The sequence below is a fragment of the Micromys minutus genome (genome assembly GCF_963924665.1).
Source record: "Micromys minutus genome assembly, chromosome: 11".
Lineage (NCBI taxonomy): Eukaryota > Metazoa > Chordata > Mammalia > Rodentia > Muridae > Micromys > Micromys minutus.
In genome coordinates, this window is record NC_137980.1 from 58,925,085 (window position 1) to 58,948,567 (window position 23,483).

General features: G+C 52.5%; 1 protein-coding gene across 1 annotated transcript in view; it reads left to right on the forward strand.

Annotated features, from left to right (window-relative positions):
- Window positions 1-23,483, forward strand: part of COL20A1 (collagen type XX alpha 1 chain) — a gene marked incomplete at its 5' end in the record, with an annotated part of 30,965 nt that overhangs the window by 6,772 nt on the left and 710 nt on the right. The window contains 33 exons of the mRNA XM_080925590.1: window positions 29-199; window positions 432-557; window positions 1,298-1,456; window positions 1,944-2,063; window positions 2,520-2,684; window positions 3,387-3,539; window positions 3,736-3,905; window positions 4,307-4,436; window positions 5,399-5,544; window positions 5,627-5,750; window positions 6,146-6,282; window positions 6,795-6,924; window positions 7,137-7,279; window positions 7,473-7,605; window positions 7,959-8,107; window positions 8,229-8,358; window positions 9,303-9,341; window positions 10,501-10,639; window positions 13,672-13,814; window positions 14,102-14,211; window positions 14,513-14,671; window positions 14,743-14,820; window positions 15,664-15,750; window positions 16,541-16,594; window positions 19,990-20,085; window positions 20,160-20,213; window positions 20,308-20,361; window positions 20,781-20,834; window positions 21,708-21,779; window positions 22,352-22,387; window positions 22,468-22,534; window positions 22,609-22,776; window positions 23,142-23,219. Coding sequence (XP_080781716.1) covers window positions 29-199; window positions 432-557; window positions 1,298-1,456; window positions 1,944-2,063; window positions 2,520-2,684; window positions 3,387-3,539; window positions 3,736-3,905; window positions 4,307-4,436; window positions 5,399-5,544; window positions 5,627-5,750; window positions 6,146-6,282; window positions 6,795-6,924; window positions 7,137-7,279; window positions 7,473-7,605; window positions 7,959-8,107; window positions 8,229-8,358; window positions 9,303-9,341; window positions 10,501-10,639; window positions 13,672-13,814; window positions 14,102-14,211; window positions 14,513-14,671; window positions 14,743-14,820; window positions 15,664-15,750; window positions 16,541-16,594; window positions 19,990-20,085; window positions 20,160-20,213; window positions 20,308-20,361; window positions 20,781-20,834; window positions 21,708-21,779; window positions 22,352-22,387; window positions 22,468-22,534; window positions 22,609-22,776; window positions 23,142-23,215 — 3,770 coding nt within the window. The 3' untranslated portion in view covers window positions 23,216-23,219. The remainder of the gene's footprint in view (window positions 1-28; window positions 200-431; window positions 558-1,297; window positions 1,457-1,943; window positions 2,064-2,519; window positions 2,685-3,386; window positions 3,540-3,735; window positions 3,906-4,306; window positions 4,437-5,398; window positions 5,545-5,626; window positions 5,751-6,145; window positions 6,283-6,794; window positions 6,925-7,136; window positions 7,280-7,472; window positions 7,606-7,958; window positions 8,108-8,228; window positions 8,359-9,302; window positions 9,342-10,500; window positions 10,640-13,671; window positions 13,815-14,101; window positions 14,212-14,512; window positions 14,672-14,742; window positions 14,821-15,663; window positions 15,751-16,540; window positions 16,595-19,989; window positions 20,086-20,159; window positions 20,214-20,307; window positions 20,362-20,780; window positions 20,835-21,707; window positions 21,780-22,351; window positions 22,388-22,467; window positions 22,535-22,608; window positions 22,777-23,141; window positions 23,220-23,483) is intronic.

Genomic DNA, 23,483 nt, shown 5'->3' on the forward strand with positions numbered 1-23,483 from the left:
GTCCTGACAGTCCCTCTTCTCTCTTCAGTTGAGGATCTGAAAAGCCAGTCTTTAGATAGAGGCAGCCGGAGGCTGGCAGGAGCCACTCTGGAGCCTACCTCCTTCCCTCTGAGGAGCCCAGACTCTGAGAAAACATCTGAGCCCAGCATTGCCTTCACCTCAAGCAGGGACCTGCCCACTCTTGGTGGGTCAGAGTGGGGTAAGAGTAAATCCTGGGGGTTAGGGGAGCCCTGTGAAGCTTCCCACGTCTCTTGTCATATGGCCAGAAGTTCTTATTTGTATTTGACCACATGTTCTAGTTTTAATTTAGGATTACCTGTTATGTTCCTGGACTCACTAATCTTACGTACAGGGGCAAGGTGGTCTTTGCTCTAGAACCCTAGCTTAGGGCATGGTGCATGGTAGCATTGTGACCCCTCCCCCTCCTCCAGGAGTGGCCAGTAAGGATCAGAGGAAACTCAAACAAGGCCTTGTAGTACAAGACTCTGCTCAGCCAACCATTGACCTGGAGAGGCAGAGCCACACCGCAGCCTCTGTGGGAAAGCAAGGGAAGCTAGGTAAGCTCTATCCTGTGGAGTCAAATGGGGTGAGATGTCCTCATCTGTCTCCCATCACATAAGGACATCCAGCAGCACAGAGCCATGGGAAGGTTTCTGTCCTCAGACTTGGGTATTACTCCCTCATGTCCAGACCCTGTGCCCTGCTCTGTTGCTATGGATAAGGTCTTCTGGTACACTGCTACCCCTCCTCCAGAGTCTTACAGGCAGGCCTGGGCCTCCCCTTTAGACTGAGGATAAGAAGCCACAGAGGAATCACATGGCTGTGTTCAATTTTTGAGGTCTGTAAGGTGCCATCTTTGTCAAATTATCAGGGGCCCCAGGTAGGAGTATTTTATCTACAAAGAACTCTAAGGAGATGGGATGTCCTGAGGCCACAGAAGTTTCTGGTTGCTACTTTCCCCATCTGATCTTCCTGTCAGTTTGCCCAGGTTGGATTGTCTGTGATGCTGACAGTCCCAGCCATACCAGGTGACCAGGGACTAAATTGTCAGGTTCAGACATAGTACTGCCAAGGGCTCTTTAGTGACCCCTAGAACTGAGGCTGTAGTCAGCCCTCTGTGAAGGAATTTAGAGGAACTGAAACCCCAAACTAAGATACATGAGGGTTTTTCTAAGCCTGGTGAGACACAAGGTCCTTGGAAATGCTGACCCCACAATATCCCAGGGAAGAGTATGTTGAGGGCTCCAGTCAGTTCTCCAATACTTGAGGTGTCCTCACTCCTTACTACCTGCTTCAGATGACCCCCAGTTCCAGTGCAAACCCCCAACACCCGCTGATATAATCTTCCTGGTGGACGGGTCCTGGAGCATTGGCCACAACCACTTCCAGCAGGTGAAAGACTTCCTGGCCAGCATCATCTCACACTTTGCAATAGGACCAGATAAAGTCCAAGTAGGTGGGTACTGTCCTTTGCCCTGCCCTTGTGTGTGTGGCCAGTGGGAGGTGGGGGGGATTGGACTTCTTGAGTCCTCACTAGCAGAAGGGTGGCCCTCAGAAAAGAATAGTGACTGCTTCAGCCTCTCGAGGTCCCTCAACCGCCAAGAGAGTTAAGAAACCTGGCTGATGGAAGCCTACTTGATCTGGGTCAAGTCATGACTCACTTCCTCTGTGAGTCAGGGCTGTTGTTATGGTCTGCAGGAATGGCTAGCTCCCAATGAGTCCCTCTGGTGATATCTCTGTGCAAGCCCTGGGCCCTGAAAACATGTCATTTTCTGGGAGTGGGACTCCCAGATGCCATACCCAGGGCAGGCAATTCTGTGGATCTGGTTTTCAAAACTGAGCCTGAGGAGACAGTAGCACAACACTCGCCCAGCATGCTTGCTGTCCTACCTCTACCCCCACGATGCAAAAACCTCAACCGAGCAACCAAAGTCCACCCCTAGGCCTGACTCAGTACAGCGGAGACCCCCAGACCGAGTGGGACCTGAACTCCTTCCACACCAAGGAGCAAGTACTAGCAGCAGTACACCACCTCCACTACAAGGGAGGAAACACGTTCACAGGTATGTCCTGGGCCTTGAGGGCCTTTAGCTATCCTAAAGCCTCTTGCTAACCCTTTTCTGACCCTTCTGTCCCCGAACATTTGTGTGAGCCCACCCCACACTTTACAGGTGAAAATCAACCACCACCACCCACCCCAACCTTTGGCAAAAGTGTGGAACTTCAGGCACCTTGTTGAGAGCAAGGGTCTGTACTGATCGTAGGTAGCTTCTCTCTCGGTCCTACTTAGCTGGACTGTCAGCCTCACAGGTGGCTTAGGCAGGGTCTTGCTGGGCTACAGGTACTCTCCCCAGGGGGAGCCATCCCTGATCCCAAGTGCCTTTAGCCTGGCAGAGCAAGACAGATGAAAAGTGAACAGAGAGTCCTGGGATCAAGTGCCAGGGCCACCTGTGGTTGAGAGGGCATCTGAGGAGAAGGTCCTAGTGACTGCCTATCACTTTGTCCCTCATATTCCCAAGGCCTTGCCCTAACCCACGTGCTGGGGCAGAACCTGAAGCCAGCAGCCGGTGTCCGTCCAGAGGCAGCCAAAGTGTTGATTCTGGTGACAGATGGCAAATCTCAGGATGATGTGCGCACAGCTGCCGGAATCCTTAAGGATCAGGACATCGATGTTTTTGTTGTGGGTAAGCCCAAGCAGTGCCTGAGCCCTGGGTTGGGATGCCCATGGCTGGGGTGGGCTCTGGGTGACAGGCATATCTACGCTTTGACTTGACCATCTCTGCTAAAACCTTGGGTACATTATAAGTGTTGACCTGCAGCTTCCACGCCCACGGGGCCTAGAGAGTGAGTCCTGCTCCACAGAGGTGCATCTGCAAAAATCTGTCCCTGCCTCCCCTGCTGTGACCATCCCTAATTCCCTGCCACTCTCCAACTCACACTGCAAGTAACCTTCAAACTGGTCCCCTGCCTGGCAGCTGCCATTGTGCCTGACAGCACTTCCCCTTCCTCATTTGCTCCTCAAGCGAGGACTGTTCCAAGTGGTCTCCAGGGCATCAACCACATTTACTGCACTGTTTGATGGGAAGGAAACTCTAAGTGTAGGGGCTTGTTCTAGGAGCTCCACTCTCCCAGGAGGCCCTCACCCCATGAGTGGGTACCTGACACCAGCATCCACATAGCCTGGCCTGCTTCCCAGAGCCCCCAGAGCTAAGCACACTGGCCTCCCTGGCCCATTCCTATGCTCCACTGAGACCCTGTGGAATCTAGGACATATGGCTTCAGTTTGTGCCCTAACCCCCGACGCTGGGAACTCGGGTAGGTCTCTCCCTCGTGGTCTTGTCTGTAAGTAGAACAAGAGTCTGAGGGTGGCTTGTTGATCCCCAAAGGTGTGAAGAATGTCGATGAGACTGAGCTGAAGCTCCTGGCATCCCAGCCGCTGGACATCACTGTCCACAACGTGCTGGACTTCCCTCAGCTGGCCACCTTAGCTCCTCTGCTCAGCCGTCTCATCTGCCAAAAAATTCAGGGCAGAGGCCCAGGTAAGGATGCAGCACCATGACAGTGGAACAGGAGGATTTCATGGCACAGAAGGGGAGTGTAGCCTAAACCAGAGGGATTCCTCCTTGTGTATGTTAGGGGTTGGGGGGTATGGGATCTTCCTGTCCCTCCTGTATATGGCCACCAGGGGGAGTATGTGGATGTGCTTGCTTGGTCCCTGATTATCTTTCCTCACAGTCAAACCAGCAGCAGGAGCTCGGGTCCTGGACCCCCTCCCCATGCCCACCAGACTGATCCTGACCCACGTCACCTCATCCAGTATCCACTTGTCTTGGACTCCGGCCTTATACTCACCCCTCAAGTATCTAATTGTATGGCAGCCTTCTAGGGGTGGTGCCCCCAAGGAGGTAAGAGGGGTCCCCTGGTTCAGCCTCTGCTAAGACCATCCTTGGGAGTTGGGGCAGCTGACAGGACTCAGCATGGTTTGGGTGGGTTCTGCTGATGAGGGTGAACACTGGAGGGCCTTCAGGTGAATGAGTCCACATGAGAGCAGAGATCCAGGGTGCTGCTGGGAGTGGGTGGGTACACAGATGCACCCCATCTTGACAGACCACGTTGAAATGTGGGGTTCCGGGCTGTGACTGCAGATACCAGATTGGTATTGAGGACACACTGATAAAGCGGATGGTTTGATAGTGTAACATGTCCCCATGGTCCTGGTGCTGCTCCATGTGGGGACCCAAGCTCCCAGGATGGTGGTATCATGTTTCCCAAGTGTACACCCTGTTGATGGAGTTGTCCTGCTCAGGTGGTGGTGGAGGGGCCTGTCTCATCCATGGAGCTTGGAAACCTGACCTCCAACACAGAATACTTGATCTCTGTGCTTCCTGTCTATGAGAGTGGGGTTGGCAAGAGCCTGCAAGGCCGGGCAACCACAGGTAAAACGGTGACTTTTGTGTAGTTCTGCCCTTTGGGGATAGTACCAGCAGGGCAGCTCTTGGTCTAAAGTGTTTCCCACTAGCCACAAGAGGCTAGGGATCAAGTCTCTCTGACCCTGGTGTCCTCTTTTGAACATGGCGGCAGCACACCAGGGCTCAATACCACTGCTGCTATGACGTCCTAAGGCTCCCATACCATCTGGTGACAGCATGTGGTCGAGGCCACTGGCTCACAGCTCCTGCTGGACCTACAATAAGTTCTGATTAACAGCTCTACCAAGACGAGGCTCATGCGCCCATGCTCACCCACTTACAGGGGACAACAGATAACCATTAGTGTATTCAGGGCTTTGCCAGTTATGGTAGCACACACCTTTCATCCCAGCATTAGAGGGGCAAGTGAGTCTGTGAGTTCAAGGCCAGCTTTGTCTACACAGTGAATTCCTGGACAACCAGGGTTAGATAGAGGAAATCATGTCTCAAAAGACAGAAACCTAAACAAACAAGCAGAAAGCAGTATAGTAAAAGATATTTGCACCAAGATCGTATTCATTCCCCAGAGGAAGCAGGACATTTCATTGACCTCCACCCAGTCCTTGCAACCTCAGCTCTGCTCTGTGCCTCTGGATCTGCCTCTTCCAGTCACTCACAGAGGCACCCTCATAAAGTATGTGAGGTTTTGAACTGTGAACCTGGATACTACATCCCTCACCTCCTCTGTAGCAAATTGCCTTAGGCCAGTGGGGTGATCTGGCTCCCCCAGAATTGTTAGCCCACTGACATTTGAGACACACGTGACCTAGAATTCTGAACTCTGATTGGCAGCTGCCTACCTGGCCTTCTGTATAACCCTCCCTACTCAAAGTCTTGCCACTGGAAAAAGGGCTCTGTTGTTCATGTATATGAGCTCTGTATGTGTCACAATTCCCCTGAGGTTCTCCCAATGATCATCCTGTCCTCAGCACCCCTGCCTCCACCTCGGCCACTGATCCTAGCTGCAGCGACACCCAGGACTCTCCACCTCACCTGGCAGCCCTCTGCTGGGGCCACTCAATACTTGGTGCGGTACTGGCTAGCTGCCTCCACTGGGGCGGAGCAAAGGAGAGAGGTGAGAAGCAGGGAGAGAGAGATGGGGTGGGGCAGATGGTGGGCTCAGTGCAGAGAGTACTGTGTTGCCATGTCCCTGCCAGGTGCCTGTCAGACAGCCTGAGGTACTGCTGGATGGTCTGGAGCCTGGCCAGGACTACGAGGTTTCAGTGCAGAGCCTTCGGGGACCAGAGGCCAGCGAGGCCCAGAGCATCCGGGCCAGGACCAGTGAGTGTCTGTTCACACGGTCCAGTGTTCTCAGTCTTCCTAATGCTGTGACCCACTGACACAATTCTCATATTGTGGTGACCCCCAACCATAAAATTATTCTTGTCACTTCTCCATAACTGTGATTTCGCTACTGTTAGGAATTGTAATGTAAATATCTGTGGTTTGGATGGTTTTAGGCAAACCCTATGAAAAGATCATTCAATTCCCAAAGGGTGTGGGACCCCCAGGTTGAGAACCTCTGACGGAGCAGTTAACCTGTTCTTTAGCTTGGTCTAGGGTGGGAGATCACAGGTAACCACAGACGACCCATATCTCCTTAGGCCTAGGGCTTCCCACCCTTTCCTCAGTCCCAAGGGTAAAGATGGCAGCTCCTGAGGCCTTGTGCCTTGCAGCTGTCCCCGGGCCCCCAAGACACCTGAGTTTCTCAGATGTGCGCTACAACTCAACCTGCGTGTCCTGGGAAGCCCAGAGGCCCATGCGCCTGGTCAAGGTCAGCTACGTCTCTAGAGATGGCAGCCACTCTGGGCAGGTAAGAGCAGGGGCCCAAAAGTGTCACGGTCTTCCTGGAGGACCCAGAATCCTAGGTAGATGCAGCATCCACACAGGCACGGGGAGCCTAGCAACCTTAGGCTCTCACCCCACATATTCTTCTTCCTTCTTGCTATTTAACCTCCTTGTGCACAGCCTTTGAGATGGTTCGAGACACAGTGTCGATGGTGTCCCAGCCCTCCAAGGGCTCTGTCTGATGGGAATTGGGGGAAGACTTGAAGCAAAGACACGAACACATACCGTGCATGTGCACACATACATGTGTAGTGATTTCATGCTGAGGCTGTGGCCACACCTGATTTAGAGGCAGAATGTTTTGTGGGATTAAAAGATGAGACAGCAGTCTCTACTCATGGGCCATGCTGGGAATGCATGGTAGACAGCAGTTTTTCCATTTTAGGAGTCACAGGCTAGTCCTGGCTGTAGGTCCTGAGCTCGGGTCCCCACTCTGAGCTCAGGTTCCAGATAGGTCTGCCCGTATCCCTCCCACAGGTTCAGGTTCCTGGGAACGTTACCTCAGCCACTCTGGGCCCACTTTCTTCCTCTACCATATACACCGTCCGAGTCACTTGTTTTTACCTCGGGGGTGGTTCCTCTGTGCTGACCGGCCATGTGACCACACGTGAGTCTGTGAAGTCAAAGCTGGGATGCAGCTGAACTGTGTCCCTATGTCCTGCTGAAGGGCCTATGTTGGGTGTCTGTTCTGTCTGTACTAGGCCAGGTAGGGACAAGTGTCTGGACAAGGGGCCAGGGACATTCTTCCATGTGGCTGGCCTTTGAAAACAACCGCTAAGGCCAGCACTCTATTTTCCATTTATACACCCTGTCTTCCAGGGAAAGCTCCTAGCCCTAGCCAGCTGTCTGTGATGGAGCTCCCGGGAGACGCAGTAAAGCTGTCATGGCAGGCCACTGCCTTGTCTGGTGTACTTGTTTATCAGATCAAGTGGATGCCCTTGGGAGAGGGAAAGGCCCATGAGGTAAGGACATGAGGGCAGGCAACCTTTCAGAGAAATTCCTGTGGCCCTAGATCCCAAGGCCAAGTGAGGCTTAGGCTCTGTGCCCACCCCAGTCCTGTATCTTGAGAATTGTCTGCCCATAGCCTATGAGTCTGTCTCTTGGAGGTGAGGTTTCCTATGACCCAGGTGGACCCCTGCACCCACCTTTCTCTAGATCTCTGTCCCAGGGACCCTTGGCACAGCCATCCTTCCTGACCTGATGAAGCATGTGGAATATGAGATCACCATCCTTGCCTACTACCGGGACGGCACTCGCAGCGATCCTGTGTCCCTTCGTTACACCCCCTGTAGGTGGTCTGTTCTCCATTCAGATGGTCTTGGGACAGGAGCAGGACAGAGGGGACCAGGCCTTCCTTGATCCACATGCCTGTGACCTCATACTCTCAAACCCCGAGACTCTGGGCTGGAGCATTGGATCTGAGCCCACAAGGGGAATAAATCTTGGGGTGGCTGAGGTCCAAGTTCCCCAGCATGGGTCACACAACCTCTATGTAAGACCTCTATGTTGAGTATTGGGAACTCAACAGGAGCACTGTGTAGAGTTGGCGGGTGAGAGTGTAAGACGCTGATTGGCCTTTTGGCCATGGGGACCTCTATTCTGGAAAGCATTGAATTCCATATTGCCTGTGCCACTGGATAGCTGCAGCAAGCAGGAGCCCCCCGGCCAGCCTGGTCTTATCCTCGGAGACCCCCAACAGCCTGCAGGTCAGCTGGACACCACCAAATGGCCATGTCCTCCATTACCGGCTCAACTACGCACTGGCCTCGGGCTCTGGACCAGAGAAATCGGTGAGTCCATATGGGTGTCAGCCAGGGAGGGTAGCAGCTTCTTTGTGGAGTGGAAGATGGACAGCCTTTAAAGGAGAAGGAAGTCTAAGAGGAGAGGCTCAGAGGCCTCCTCCCCCCACAGATCTCTGTACCAGGCACCAGCAGCCATGTTGTACTTCGTGATCTGATGTCTGCCACCAAGTACAGAGTCCTGGTCTCAGCTGTCTATGGAGCAGGGGAGAGCATGGCAGTGTCTGCCACATACCGCACAGGTTAGCGGGCACCGATGCTGCAGCCATTTCAAATACCGAGCCAAAGCCAGACTCAAGGTCCAGTTAGGTGCAAGACCTCGTCAGACTTCAGAACTGGCCAGATAGCCAGTGAGATCCCAGAGCTAGTGAGACCTCATAGCCAGTGAGGAGGCACCAGAGCCATTGTGGCCTCACAGAATGTAGAGAGGCTGTGGATAGCAAGGTGCCCAAAGCAAATAGAGCAAGCCGGATCAGAGTGACTGGGAAATGTCTAGAGACTATGGAAAGTTCTTCCCAGAAGAGACCTGCCCTTGATGCCACAGGACACAAGCAGCTAGGTCTCAGGTGGCCTGGAACCCTCCAACCCACAAGGCCAAGCTCAGCTGTGAGCAGTCACCTGGGAGCCACGGCTGCTCAGGGCATAGGACCTTCCTTCAGAGGCTGTGAAGCCAACTACCTCAGCTGCAGTGTCCCCCTCCCTCTTTAGGGTCACCCACTTACAATCCACATGCCTATGATGATCAGTCTTTCATTGCTCAGTGGATGACCACTATACCTGGAGCCAAGACTGTGACGTCATCTGCCTTGTACTGGCCACAGGGTCAGCCTGTACTCCCACCTCCAGCCCTATGCTGTTTCCAGTCATCTCCCTGACCCTACCATCTGGTGCCTGGTGTTCATTGGAGCCCATAATGAGTTTAGGCAGAGTCCCCGCTGGAGTCTTGGTTTTGGCCTGAGGTGTACAGGGTAATCAGAGGCATCCGCTTACTCAGTATGATCCCAGGATGGCAGTGAGGAATGGAGACTGCAGGGGTGGCGTGACAAAGGGAGGCAAGGAGAGCAGACGCCTACTTGGGCATAGGTCCACTTGTGCTCACCAGAGGCCTGGCATTGCCCATGAAGTGGTCCTTCTGGTGGTTGGGCTAGCTTTGATGTGACTCACCAGACCCTCCATGTCCCCTCAGCAGCCTGCCCAGCCCTGCACCCGAACAGTTCCCTCTCAGGTAGGTCCTGCCTGTTTGTGCCAGCTCTGTTCTGTTGTTTGCTTGCTCTGAGTTTCTTGACTTTTCTGAGGTTGGGGCAGGGTCATGGGGCATCCAGGATCAACTACAGGGTACTGGGTAAGGCCTGTACCTTCTCAGATGGCCCACAAGGCTGTCAGGGAATTTTTTTTTCCTGCTTCACTGTGGGGGAACTGAGGGTTTCTAAAGTTAGCGTCCTCGTGTGGAGGGTAGAGACAGAGCTATCCAGGCACAGTCAGGCCCTAGGTGACTCTTTGTTGCCAGGCACCCGGGGTGCTCATGAGTACTATGCAAGAGGGTGGAAAACAGATGCCTAGCACGAGGCACGACAGGGGATTCTGTCCAGCAAGGGGATGCCTTAAACATACAGGGTAGGTAGACAGGCCTTGTAGTATGAAGGCTATACCTCACCCACATTCAATAAGAGAGCCTGCCTCGGGCTGCCACCGCCCTGAAGCTGGCAGGGACTGGTAGACAGGGTTGCTTCCTTGAAATAGGCCTCAGAAGGGCAGACCCTCTCTACACCTAGTGGTACAGTTAAACACCAGATACTTACGTGATTCCACTCTCTTATTTGTGCCAAGTAATGCTACAAAAGGAGCTGGCATTTAGAGGGACCCATCATGACATGGATCGTGGGCTTATGAATCCAGTGGCTCATAAGCCAGCCTCAGCCTTTACCTGGGGTCTTCAGGCTACAGAGGCTTTTGTGCTGGTCCGAGGGAAATTCAGCAAGGGCTTTCTTAAAGAGAACAAACTTGGAGCTGGATTGGGGCAGAGTGTGGCAGGTATGTGTCAGAGTCTCTACTATGCCCCGTGTCTGGCTTTCCAAGCTGAAACATTTGGATGAGCAATTTTCCTGGTGTCAGAACTGAGATTGAGGAAGGGGAACGGTTTTGCCTGGGGCAGATGTCAGCCTGGCTAGAAAGGGGCTAGATTCTTCTTTGGAGGGCAAGGCAGTGCTGGGCCCATGGCCAACCTTCAGGACCCTGCTCCAGCCTCTTGCTGTTCTGGTGATCCCAACTCAAGCGCTCTTCTCAGGCCCGCTCTTCTAAAGCCTGCTGCCCATCTCCAGGTAGACTCCGCTCCTGTCCCTCCCTCTTTCCTGATTGCTCCTGGTCACCATTCCCTGTTCTACCAGGGTTTGATCTGATGGTGGCCTTTGGCCTCGTGGCAAAGGAGTACGCTTCTATTCGAGGGGTGGCCATGGAGCCCTCAGCCTTCGGTGTGGCCCCAACCTTCACTCTCTTCAAGGATGCTCAACTGGTGCGGCGGGTCAGGTGCGAGGGGCCAAGGGACATGGGGGAGAGAGAGGGGGCTGTGCAAACTTGGGTGGGAAGAGTTGGTATGGGGCATGCCACATACTGTGTGCCAGAACTGACTAGCTTCTGACAACATGTCAGCAGGCCGTAGACTGGCTTCAACTCCCTGTATTCCAGAAATTCTCATTTGACAGATTAATAAAGTCTTGTGTGTGGAATTAGGCTCCGTGCCCAGCATGACTTGAAGCCATGCATGAGTCTTTTTCCTATGTGGCCCAGAGATCTTTCACATTTCACAAAATTCTGCATGGAGGCCATGGTACTGTTCTATGTGGTTGTGTATAGACTCTGTATCCTGACTGAAAAAAATCTGTCGCCACCCCAGGTTTGTAAGAAGTGGGTGCTTTGCAAGAAGCCCCGAGAAGACCCACGAAGCTGGTAGTATCTAGTAGGCACCCATACCTTCTTGTCCCATTTTTAGCCTGAACTTCGGTGCACATGGTATGACTGAGCATCAGGGTCACGTCCCAAATCTAAAAGAACTGAGGCCTGGGCACGTAACAAAAATATAAACAAGCCTCACAGATGTAAAAGTGCTGACCTTCACACCACTACCTCATGCTCACTACTATGAGCAAGAAAGGGGATCATGAGTGGACTGAACATGGCCCACAGCAGTTTGGGGCCCAGAGGCAGGCAGCAAGCTGGGGAATCTAGCCCCGTTTGATGCCCCTCCATGAGAACAGCTAGAAACTTCAGGCAGGTGCACGCAGAAGTTTCCTGGTCAAGCAAGAGAGAAGCTTGGGGAAAGCCCCTCCTATACGCTCTTCTGAGGCCCACACAGCTTACTGTCTTCTCTATAGATGCGTAACTTAGTTAATGGTTAGATAAGGGTAAGCATAGCTGTCCCTCCCAACATTTTCATCTTATTACTTTGAAAGCAAAGTCTTTTTTCTTCCCGTCTTATGAACGGCATGGCTGACAGTCCTTGATGAGTCCACACTGCAGCTCTTTATGTCCTTCCTTCCCTGAACTTACCAGTTCAGTGACTTTTCCCCTTCAGCATCCCCGACTGTTCCTAGCCTGAGGTGCATGCAAACCTCTCTGTCCTCAGAGCCTAGCCCCATCTCTCACTCAGAATTCAGTGGTCCTATTGAATGACTTCATTTCTTGCCTCCGGCGAATGGAGCACAGTGACCACAAAGTCTGATTTCATTTCCTTTGTACCCAGGCATGGACTTGCCACATCATCTGGTACTTCTGACGTTTGCTTTCTCAAGGAGCCTCCATTCTCTTTCCCAGAGTGCTTATACCAATTTACCCTCCCAACACTGTGCAAGGCTCTCCCCACTCCACCAAGGCCTCCCTGTGCAAGGTGGCATCTCAACATGGTTTGACACTTTCTCGGTGGCAGTGATATTGAGAAGTTTTCCATCCGTGTGACCTACTTTCCTGTGGGAAATGTCCTTTGAGGCTGGCGTGGCTATTGATTGGCACATGTACCTGGTGCTTGACTTTGCCATCTAGTCCTCATGTGTCCCTGGTCCTCATGTCAAGCTTGGCATACATGACTGTCCCTCATCTTAATGACTATCTCTTGGATTCCTTCACCAGCCTCTTCTTTCCTTCCTTGTCTTTGCCACAAATGCCCCTCCTTCCCACTCTGCCACACTTTGGTGCTCTTGTGAGAGTTTCCAACTTGGGTAGGCTTAAAATGACATTTACCCCTTCCTTATAAGCTCCACAGGAACCAATGAATTTAACTGGGCTCGCTCACAGAGTGTGGGTGAGGCTACTTACAGGACCCTAAAGCAACTCAGTCAGAAGCCTTTACCCAGCGCAAATGGTGACTGCCACATAGTCACATAAATGAATTTCCCCTTCAGTTAACTTCTCCCAACCTATACACTAGACACCCAAGGCAACATGCAGTTAGGGCAGAAGTGCATACAAATGACTGTACGGGAGGGAGTGCCAAAATCTCAGGCAAGACTCCAGTGATCCCACACCCTCCAGTCACATGGGTTCTTGTTAGAAGGGGTTAGCTGATCTGATGAAGATGGCAGCTGTTTTGTTTGGAGGGCCATGTTCTACAACATGCCTCTTCATTGATGGTGGGGAGGTTCCAGCACAGAGCAGGTGATTCCATTCTTCAAGTCCAAGATCTAGTCTGGTGGCTCAACTGGACTCATGAGGCAAAGCCACCTACCTGGAGGGCCAGCAGTTTGGTGGTCTTGTTTCTGCTCCCTCGTCTCCCCCACTGTCTCTGTCTCTACTCTTACCACGAAGCTACCCACATTCTCAGTAGTGATTTGCCTTCATTGATCCTCTCCTCAAATGAGTGACTTTTCCTGTAGCTCTCTGTCTATTTGCCTTTCTGGGCTTTAGGAGAGTGCAGGGCAGGTGACCAATTTCCTCAGAGTACCCACTTAACACAAGTGGCCCCCATCATGACAGCTGCTGCAAAAGAAGATTCCGTAGTGGGATGGAGTGCTGCCCTAGGAAGGATCATGTGATCATCGTGGTCCTTGTGCCCAGAGAACTGTGGAGTTGTTCTGTGCTCGGTAGCACCTCAAACCCTAGAACTCGGGAGGCTGAGAAAGGATCACCATGACTCTAATGCTAGCTACGTAGTGAGTTCCTGTCCACAGAGTAGAGACTCACATCTGAGCTGGTACTTTTCTAGTTCTTGGCTCTTATCCAGAGAGCAGATGAAAGGCCAACAGTGAGGCCGCAGACTGATAAGAATAATTTTATTCATGACTCAAGACTCTGGATCAGCATGGCCTGGATCCCTCTCCCCTGCCTAGTCCGATACCTCAGCACATGAACTCAGTGGGAGCGGGCCTTGCACAGGGATCTCCTTGTAGTCTTAGCCTGGCTTCCAGGAGCAGAGGTTCTGTTAATCCAGGAGCCTTAGCACTTCTTGTTAAACACTGACAGTTTTGGGTAGGTGGGGGTGCTCTGCTACACTTCCATGTTCCTTATGGAGAAACAAGAGGATCTCTGCCCAGTCCCCTGAAATCTGTTCCAACCCCTTGTCTCTCCAGTGACATCTACCCAGCAACCCTGCCACCAGAACACACCATTGTCTTCCTCGTGCGCCTACTCCCTGAGACACCCCGGGAAGCCTTTGCACTGTGGCAGATGATGGCTGAAGACTTCCAGCCCATCCTCGGGGTTCTGCTGGACGGTGACTGTGGACCCCATATCACCCTTGGCAGTAGGGAGGGATGGGGGCTGCTGCTTACTTTCTTAACCTCATGGAACATGAGTCCAAGGATACCAACCCCCAGACCAAGATGTGGGTCTCCCCAGGCAGCTAGGCATGGGTGCCCACCATCCACGAGAACAGACACCCCGGGTATCGCCATGGCTTTGCACTGTGGAGAGGCCCCACTTGGCCTTGGGTAGGGCCTTTGATCTGTCACTGCTGCCCTCTTCCAACCAGTCTCATCTGCTCTGTATCCTTCCTGACAGCTGGCAGAAAGTCTCTGACTTACTTCAACCATGATTCCAGGGCAGCCCTGCAGGAGGTCACCTTTGACCTGCAGGATGCAAAGAAGATTTTCTTCGGAAGCTTCCATAAGGTCCTGGGAACAGTCTGAGCCCTGACCCTCTGGCCTATCCCTCCCTGCATGTGGTTGTCTCCTCCAAGAGTCAAACATTGATCTGTCTGTGGCCTTTGACTCTGTTCTGATTGTCTACCCTTAATTTGGGCCAGAGAGCAAACTCTTCTTTTTGGGAAGCTCCCACAGCAGCTTTCTCTGGGAAACTAAGGCCCCAGTAGGTTCTAGATTAGAGAAAGGAGTTGACCCCACACCTATGCGTTGGCCCTTTAATCTGTCTTGATGTGATCTGGGGATGGGAGACTTACTATGGTTTCTTCAGGTACATATAGCTGTAGGCCACTCTAAGGTCAGACTTTACGTGGACTGTCGGAAGGTGGCTGAGCGGCCCATTGGGGATGTTGGCAACCCACCCATAGCTGGTTTCATCACACTAGGGAGGCTAGCCAAGGGCAGAGGACCACGGAGCAGCTCAGCCACAGTGAGTCGGGGCCTTGTCTCACGGGATGGGTGGGCTCTGCCTGTGGGGCCTGACCCTCCCCTGCTTCACAGTTCCAGCTCCAGATGTTGCAAATCGTGTGTAGTGATACCTGGGCAGACAAGGACAGGTGCTGCGAGCTTCCTGCATTGGTAGGTGGCAAAAAGGCCTTAGACACTGTCTCTTGGCCCCGAGAGAGTGCCACTAAGGCTCTGTGATACAGAGGCTGGGGAAGATAGCCTGTCTAGATCCACTGTGCTGAGAGAGATGAAGGTACTTTCTGACTGAGGTATCCAGGGGTCTGAATAGAAAAGGCATTGTGGGGAAGGCCAAGAAACTTCATCTGCAGCTACTGTAGCTACCATGGACTGGAACATCCGATTTCTGTCAGTGACACATATGTGTCAGAAGTCCCTGGTCAGCCCGAGAGAGAAGCTTCTCTATAGGTCCTTCTCTATAGGTGCTTCTCTATAGGCACTTCTCTATAGGCCTTTCTTTATAGGCCTTTATCTATAGGCTCTTATCTATAGGCCCTTTTCTATGGGCCCTTCTCTATAGGTGCTTCTCTATAGGCCTTTATCTATAGGTTCTTATCTATAGGTCCTTCTCTATAGGCCTTTCTCTATGGGTTCTTCTCTATAGGCCCAAGTGGAGGCTCATTCAGGGAAGCTGTGGGACCATCCTAGGCCTTTTGTGGACTTGGGAGCTTTCCTCACTAGTCCCCTGGGAACCCATACTGAGCTTGGATATGCTAGAAGCCTAGGAGGAGAGTGAGGAAAAAAGGAGATACCATCATGCCCTGGGGTTTGTGTGGGTGTCTAGGAAGAGCACCCGAGCCTGCTGCATACACAGGACTGGGCAGCCCTCACTCTGACCTCCCCTACCTATGGTGATGACTCTAGAGGTCTTCTGGAGTCAGGTGTCCTATGAACATGCTGAGTCTTAAATGAGATCCAGTGAGTGGTTCACTAAGCAAATTATTTCTTTTCTTCCAGAGGGATGGAGAGACGTGCCCGGCCTTCCCTTCAGTCTGTGCCCACTCATCTGAGACCCCTGGGCCACCGGGGCCTCAAGGCCCTCCGGTGAGTCCGACATCTTCTCCTCTGGGGGGCACCAGCGAGTTCGGAGTGGCCTATCTATGCCCCTCACCTCAGCCTCCAGGAAACCAGACCCCCCAGCAGCCCTCTGCAGGCATGTTATACAGAGAACAGGCCTCCTTAGGTTTCCTCCATGGGTATCTGGCCCACCATCCCAGTGTAGCCAGCCCCTCTGCATAGTGGCTGAGATTTTTTTCTCTTACATGTACCCTCCATCTGTGGGCAGATGTCGGCCTTTCTCTGCCAGGAAATCAAGAGTTTCCCCAATGCTCCTGACAGAACACATCCAGCTTGTCTCTAGGACTGGACTGGAGGTGGCTGGTGAACTATCATGTGGCAGGCAGCTATGAAGAGCTACTGGAAAGGAGTTGGCCAGCACCATAAACCTTGGGCAGGTCATGGCATCCTTAGAGGATGTTCATACCTCTTCTTGCCCCCTCTCTCTGCAAGCCCAAGGCTCTTGGGCCAGTTTTGCAGCAGGGTGGCAATGCTTCCGGAGTCAGTGGTCACAGGACATGTGTCAAGATGGTGGTCCACAGGCATCATTGTATTTAGGCCCAGGGTGTGGCCTCAGATCTGCTTTACTCCACTGGATGCCCAGCCATGAAAAAGAGGGCAGTAAGGACATCTTCAGCCTTAGAGAATCAGTTTCCTCCCAGCAACACTGATCGGAGTTTACAGCTGGAGGCGCTGATGATCAGAGGGAGCTTGAATGTGACTGAGGGTTCCAGGGTTACGGTGGAGCTGGTACTCAGTCCCGTCTATATTTTTACAGGGTCTCCCTGGAAAGAATGGCACACCAGGACAGCAGGGACACCCAGGGCCCAAGGTGGGTTTTGTGGCGTACAGGAACCACGCGCCTGATCTGGCCTGCAGTGGAAGGACCCTGCACATTCAGAGCACAGAGAAGGGCTCCCTGCTGTAGAAAAGCAGGGATCTGTCATCACAGGGAAACCAGGGGTCGTTTTGTGCTCCCCTATTGCCTGCTAGCGTTTAGTGGATATTTGCTCTTCACCCACTCGCATAGGCAGGATCACCACATGGCGCAAGTGGGGAAACTGAGGCTTGGGAGGGCCAGTGGGTGTGTCCAGGCTGTCCAACTCCTCAATTCACTGTTCAATCCCTTTTGTAGACACTCACTAATTCCTCCATCCACAACACACTGGAGACCGAGTTTCAGAGTGTCTTCAGACATGATTAGCCTCTGAGTTTGTGCCATCTATGGGATCTATGGGCATGTTGGAGAGAGGGTCTGACTTTGTAGAAGTCTGTGGGTATGTCAGGGTACAAATGACTTTTTTTTTTTTTTTTGAGATGTAAAGTTAATATCTGTACTGTGGTGGCACAAAATTCCCCAAAATGACTCATTAAAGTTAATCTTGAGTAAAATGAGTCTATACGGGGTTACTCAGAGAGAAATATAGATAGCACCTTGCCCCTCCTGAATCTGGGGGACACTGCTGAGTATTAAAGCAGCCGAGATAACCACGGGTTCAGGGTGTGTGTCGCACAGACAAAATCAGGCAGACTCTGGGAAAGTCACGTTTGTGTTTGCTCCACTCTGACTTCTATCAGAGACTGTGCTGGTCTTAGCAAATACCATCTGACGGGGAAAGGACGCCATTTTCCACGGCAGTCTGACAGATAAAACAGCCGAATGCCAGTCTGCTGCGGGATGATTTGCTTCTGGCCGAGAGTGGGACTGAACTCATTACCTAGAGCAGGGTCTGGCTCCATGAGGTCTGAGGGTGTGTTGGGATGAGGGTCTCAGTCTGAGGCATGCGAAGCTGAAGGCAGTGTACTTTGGTAGCGGTGCCATTCCCACGGTGGCCTGCAAGGTGCCACCCTTGCCTGGTTCTAGATTGGCACACCACAATGCCATGCACACAGAGTACAGAATGTGCAAGCAGTGGCAGCTTCTGGTACGTTCCCTCCTGGGCCTCGGCCTTCACCTCCCTCTTAACCCTCTAGAGGGTTTGTAAAACTGCACCCCTACACCCTGTCCTACCCTAACCCTGGCACAGTGCCTCTTGGGAAGGACTGTGCGTCTCTGGGCAGAGCTGGCTGAGGTCTTTGTAATATGGGCATGCGTATAATCGTCAGCCTTCCATGAGCACAATTGAGTGCTCAGCCCCTCTAAAGACACTGCAGTGTTCCCGTCTGAACACTTTCTGAAGAGTTCCAGCACCCTCAGGGATGGGGTCCTGTGTCCTTATGTGGACATTACCAGATGTCTCCTTTGGAAGCTGAACAATGTGCACCGGCTCTCCCAGGGTGAGCCAGCTGAGCTCCGGCCCACTCCTGGATAACTGGTGGGGGAAATGGACCTAACTGTGGTTTTTCATTTTTCTTTGGTTGGCTTGTTTGGGAGAGGGTCTCACTGCGCTGCCTGTACTAGCCTGGGATTTACTATACTGTCTTGGGTACCTTTCAGAAGCTTCCAAAATTTTCTTGTCAGAAATGTGTCCTCCAGCTCCCTACTGTGGGATGTATTAGTTGGGGGTTAGCTGTGTTGCTGAAGTGACGTGTGACTCCCTTGCTATTAGTTGTGTGCCTCTGGCCCTTGTTTGTGACAGGTTTCCATGTGGATTTTAAAGGTAGTTTTTGTCTAGTCTACATCTGGGTTGTGAGTTTTGTAGGGTATTCTAAAAGACCTCCCCAGGTGGAAAGACAGCAGCAGGTGACGTTGCTTGCCACCAGGCCTGACCACAGGAGTGTGTCAGGACCCAAGCGATCAAAGGACAGACCTGACACTCAAGTCGTCCTCTGGCCTCCACACATGTCCACAAACACCAAACAAGCAAGTTAAAAAACAATTGAAATGTAAAAGGCTCCCCCTGGTCTGAGAGTATAAAGTGGGCATCCTCTGGCTTCTCTGGGCCTTTCAGGCCTGCACGTGTTAGTTCATCCTCAGATCACTGACGTGAGGTGGAAAAGCCATCTCTAACCCTGAGAACCCAGCCCCAGTCCATCCCCTGCAGCAGTCAGCACCACCTTCATCCAGCCATGCCTCCAAACACACTTAACTCTCCCCACTGGCTTGTATGCCGGACTATGTGCCCACCCTGGCCAAACTGTGCCTGTCCACTGGGCAGTTCCAACCATCATGACTGCAGATCCAACCCACAGCAGGTTGAGTGTACGCACGTGCACGACAGAGGACTGCTCTATTCTCTCTGCCCACCTTTATGTGAGGTCCAGGGATTGAACCTAAGTCACCAGGCTAGTGTAGTAAATACCGTTAACCCACTGAGCAATCTCGGCAGCCCAGTCTGGTTCTCCTTGCTTATTCACTTTGGGCTGTAGAACTCACTTGCCCGTTTAGACTGGGAAATACAGTTGTTTGTATTGGGATCAAGTTCAGGTTATAGCTGTGTTCAGAAAGAAGTGGTACTGAGGGGTGTTCTTGCATCCAGCTTTCTTATTTCTTCGTTAGCTGATTCCGGCACCTAACCAGACACTCATCTTCATGTGGCAACAAAACCCCTTTAATCTTAGTTCATTTGAAATTTGGGAAAACAAATCAGACAGACATTAAATAAACGTACCATTTGTTCAGTGATTATGGACACGATCAGGCAATTTTCTTCCTGAAGCTACTTGCTATTAATCTTGCTGGTTCCCCACGTGCTCAGTACCCTCGCATCATTAGTGCGCCAGCCTGATGGGCCTCATCACTGTTTAGTATGTGGTGGTGTTCTGCATGCTAGTATTTTATTTATAGCTGTGCATTAATAAGTCTGAGCAGTCTGCAGTATGATGTTTGGAGCATTGATTTACTTAATTAAAAAAAAAAAAAAAGCTTGGAAGTGTTTCCCCTAATCTCAGTTTAAACATCTGGTGTTACCCATCCCTTAGACCTTGTGAGAACCGAGGTTGGTGTTTGGGGTTTCAGAGGTTAAGGAGATACAGCTTTCCTCCCCATGTATCAGCCCACTAAATTCCTCTTGGTGATTTCTGTGCACATTTCCTCTCTAAGCCCCTTTGGAACCAGAGAAGAATGGGAGAACTGGAATTGGGTAGAGAAATTAGCTCCAAAGCCTGGATCCATTTTGGCTTGTTTATGGCTCTGGATTTGTGACCAGGGGCTGATTATTCCCTACAGATAAGGTCCCATCAGGATCCACTCAGGGTAGGCATAAGGTGTCAGTCAGAGTGCCGAGGGCAGGGTTGACTAGGAAGGGGCAGAGGGTGTGCCTTCTCAATCCCTCCTTGTGTCTTCAGGGAGAGCCGGGCCCACCTGGACAAACAGGACCCGAAGGGCCCGGAGGTCAGCAGGGGTCACCAGGGACCCAGGGCCGTGCAGTCCAGGGACCCATGGTAGGTGCTGCTCTGCACATATCTTCTTCTCTCTTGCCTTTCTTCCCTGCCTCTCAGTTCATCTTCCCTTCCAGGGGCCACCAGGAGCTAAAGGAGAGAAGGGGGATCACGGACTCCCAGGCTTGCAGGTAATGTGGCCATGGCAGGGCAAGGACATAGGCAGGACCCTCCTTTGCCTATGACATTGGCTCTACCTGGTGGACTATCTCTGTTTCCTCACAGGGCCTTTCTGGCCAACAAGGCATCCCTGGGAAAACTGGTCTACAGGGACCAAAGGTATTGGCTCCAGGCCCAGTGGGTGGTGAGTGGGAAAGAGCGGGCCCAGGTAGAGTCTTGGAGACAGAAACTACAGGGAACGAGGAATTGGAGAGGCTTCCTTCTCTACCTGAGACTCCATCTTACTCCCCAAGGCCTGGCTAGGAAGAGAGCTATCTCAGCTCATACTGAGGGTAAATTCTGTCACCCCCAGGTGGGTTGAAGGGGGGCAGCTACTCTAATCAGAGCTGGGGCAAGTAGCTGTACATCTCACCTAACCAGAGTAGGTTACCTTCTTGGGATAGTACTGGCCTGGATCCAAAAGGCATCAAGTTTGTAGAAGAGAATGCCAAAGAGGAGAGTCTGTCAGGGGATGTTGGGGTGCTCACTGTGGGCTGACATAAACCCCTATTTCAATTTCCCCCTCCTCTGCTCATTAGGGAATGAGAGGACTGGAGGGACCTGCCGGCCTACCTGGACCACCTGGCCCCAGGGTAGGCTCTGACCAGAATCCCCAAAGCTCCCTGGAACTGGGAAGATAGTTTGGGAGGAAGGCACTGATCATCTCCTGCCAGACCACTGCAGAGGAGGGAACTGTTACCACTGCAGCCCTCCTCAGGGCTCTGCTGGGCATCTGCTGTCTGTGCACTGGAACATACCTACTTTGTCCCAGAAAAGACCCTTGCTCCTGGAACAGGTTCCTATGGAAAGGAGTCTTTGTGCAGGCCCAATCATATCGGCACCCTAACTCTACAGTGAAGGGGTGCCAGGGCTCCCAACTGGGCCTCTTAGGTGTCTAGACTCTCTGGCAGCTGGGGCATCAAAAGCAGCCTATGACCTGCAGGAAGCCTGGGGTTTGCTCACCTTGCAAAGACTTTTCCCTCTATCCCAGAGGGTCTTCACTGTGAGCTCTGTAACCAGTGAACTTTTGAGAGGGTGCCTCAGGCCAGCAGCTGAGAGTCGTCAGGATATGCTTCAAGGACAACACTCTGGGTCTGGGTGAATTCCACTGTTTCTGCCAGAGTACCCAGAGCCTAGCAGGGAGCATTTCAGTGCGGGGTGAGGGGCGGATAGTCTACCCTGGACTAAGGGGTGTAATGCTTGTCCTGAGTACTGAGCACAGATAGATAGGACGTTGTCCCGGGTGCTGGGGAGGGTCTGGAAGGGTTGCTGTGGGTGCTGGATGAAGATTAATGGTCTTCTATAGACACTGGTTTGGGAACAGGACTTGGAGCATGTTAGGGAGGAGGGCAAGGCCTGCAAGCAGCTAGAATTAACTTTCCTGGGCAATGGAGCTACAGATATCAAGCCAGGACAGGGAAATAGACTCCTTGGGGGCTCAAACTCTGATATCTGCATTTTTGCAGGGGTTCCAGGGCTTGGCAGGGGCCAGGGGCATCAATGGGGAGCAAGGACCCCCAGGAGCTGTGGGTCCTACAGTAAGTACCCTGTCACACACACCTCCAGCAAAGCAGTCAAGCAACCTGTACAGGCTCAGGTTGAAGATCTGCCTGTTCAGAGCTTCCTGCGGCTTCCCTGGGGCACAGATTTGGAAGGAGGCAGCAGCTGACTCATGCGGATCCAGCTCCCTGGAAGTCACCTTAATCTTTAGTCAAGAGGAGTGGAGCTTCAGCAGCTTAGAGCCCCTGAAGTGGGCCTTCTAGTGTGGGCATATCGGAGGGAGAATCAGGATGATGTGGCTTTCTTGGCTCAGCCTGCCTCTGGGCCAAGGAAGGATCTGTTCTCTAGACAGTGTTTCAGCTGTTTGGGAGCTCTGCCCATATTTCCCAGCACAAAATGCACAGCTTTGTAGATCATTCCCAGCTCCCCTTGGGACTGTCTCTGCTGTGGGCATCCAGCTTCACTTGCTCATCCTGGGCTGGCGCTGAGGGCACACATGTCTGGGGCTTTGGCACCACATCAGCCCAGAGGAGTTAAGTCCGCCACATGTTGCCATTCCTGCAGCTCCTGTCTCTATGCTAACAGCTTTCCCCTTTACCTCCTGCTACAGGGTCTACCAGGGTCCAAAGGTGAACGAGGAGAGAAGGTGGGTGAGGCCTATAATCTGGAGATTGGGACTCCCTTGTGGCACCTGTCATGAGTCCCCAAATCATGTCCTCCTCCTAGGGAGAGCCACAGTCCCTTGCCACCATCTTCCAGCTGGTGAGCCAGGCCTGCGAGTCAGCCATACGGAGTGAGTGAAACCCACCCCTCCCGGCCTCATTCTTATTGGAGAGGCTGGGCCCCATCTCATGTCTCCTTCCCCAGCACACGTTCTGAAGCTAAATTCCTTCCTCCACGAAAATGCCCGTCCCCCGATGCCCTTCATGGCAGAGACAGCCAGGCTAAGCAGACCCAGATCTATAGATCCTGCATTACACAATGAGGCTCTACTTCCTGGAGACTGGGGACATATCCTTCACCCTGAGGACAAAGGTATCATGTCCTGCTCTTAGAAGGGATTCTAGTAGTGGACAGTGGCTGGTTCCATGCACACACATGGGTATGTGTGTGGAAGTGTGTGTGTGTGTGTGTGTGCATGTGCATGTTTCCTCTTTATCAACCCCTTTACACCAAAGATGTCTTAATGAACACCTCATTTAGAAGTTGCAAAGTCCCTACTCTGGCTGCTGAACCCACACAAGGTCCTTGCTTGGGGCTCTTGAGTGCTTAGCCTTCAGCCCAGGGTTGAGCCTCGTGCTCATTCCAAGAGGACCCAGCCTTCCTCTGACAGACAGGCCAGAGAACAAGAAGCCGAAGCTGCTACATCCCCAGTCCTGGAATGTCCCCTTTCCTCTCAGGTGAGCCTGTGGCTATCAGCCACATAAGCAACCCCAGACTTCAGGAGGTGCAGACCCCGGAACCCCTGGAGTGAACAGGTGAATTTCTGTCATTGTGCCAGCAAGAACCAGGGATAGAAGGAGGGGAAGCTGGAGGGGAGGGAACTGCATGGGCCCAACAGTGAGAGAGTGGGAGATGGTGCTGCCCTTGAGAGTGGGGTGGAGCTGGTGTGTGTGCAGTTGGTTGTCCTGCAAGTGTGAGGAGCTTGAGCTGCAGGAGTGTGGGTGCTCACGGATCTTAGAGGAGCCTTCCAATGGGAGAGGGTGCTTACAGAGACTGGACCTCAGGTATGCATTGCAGTG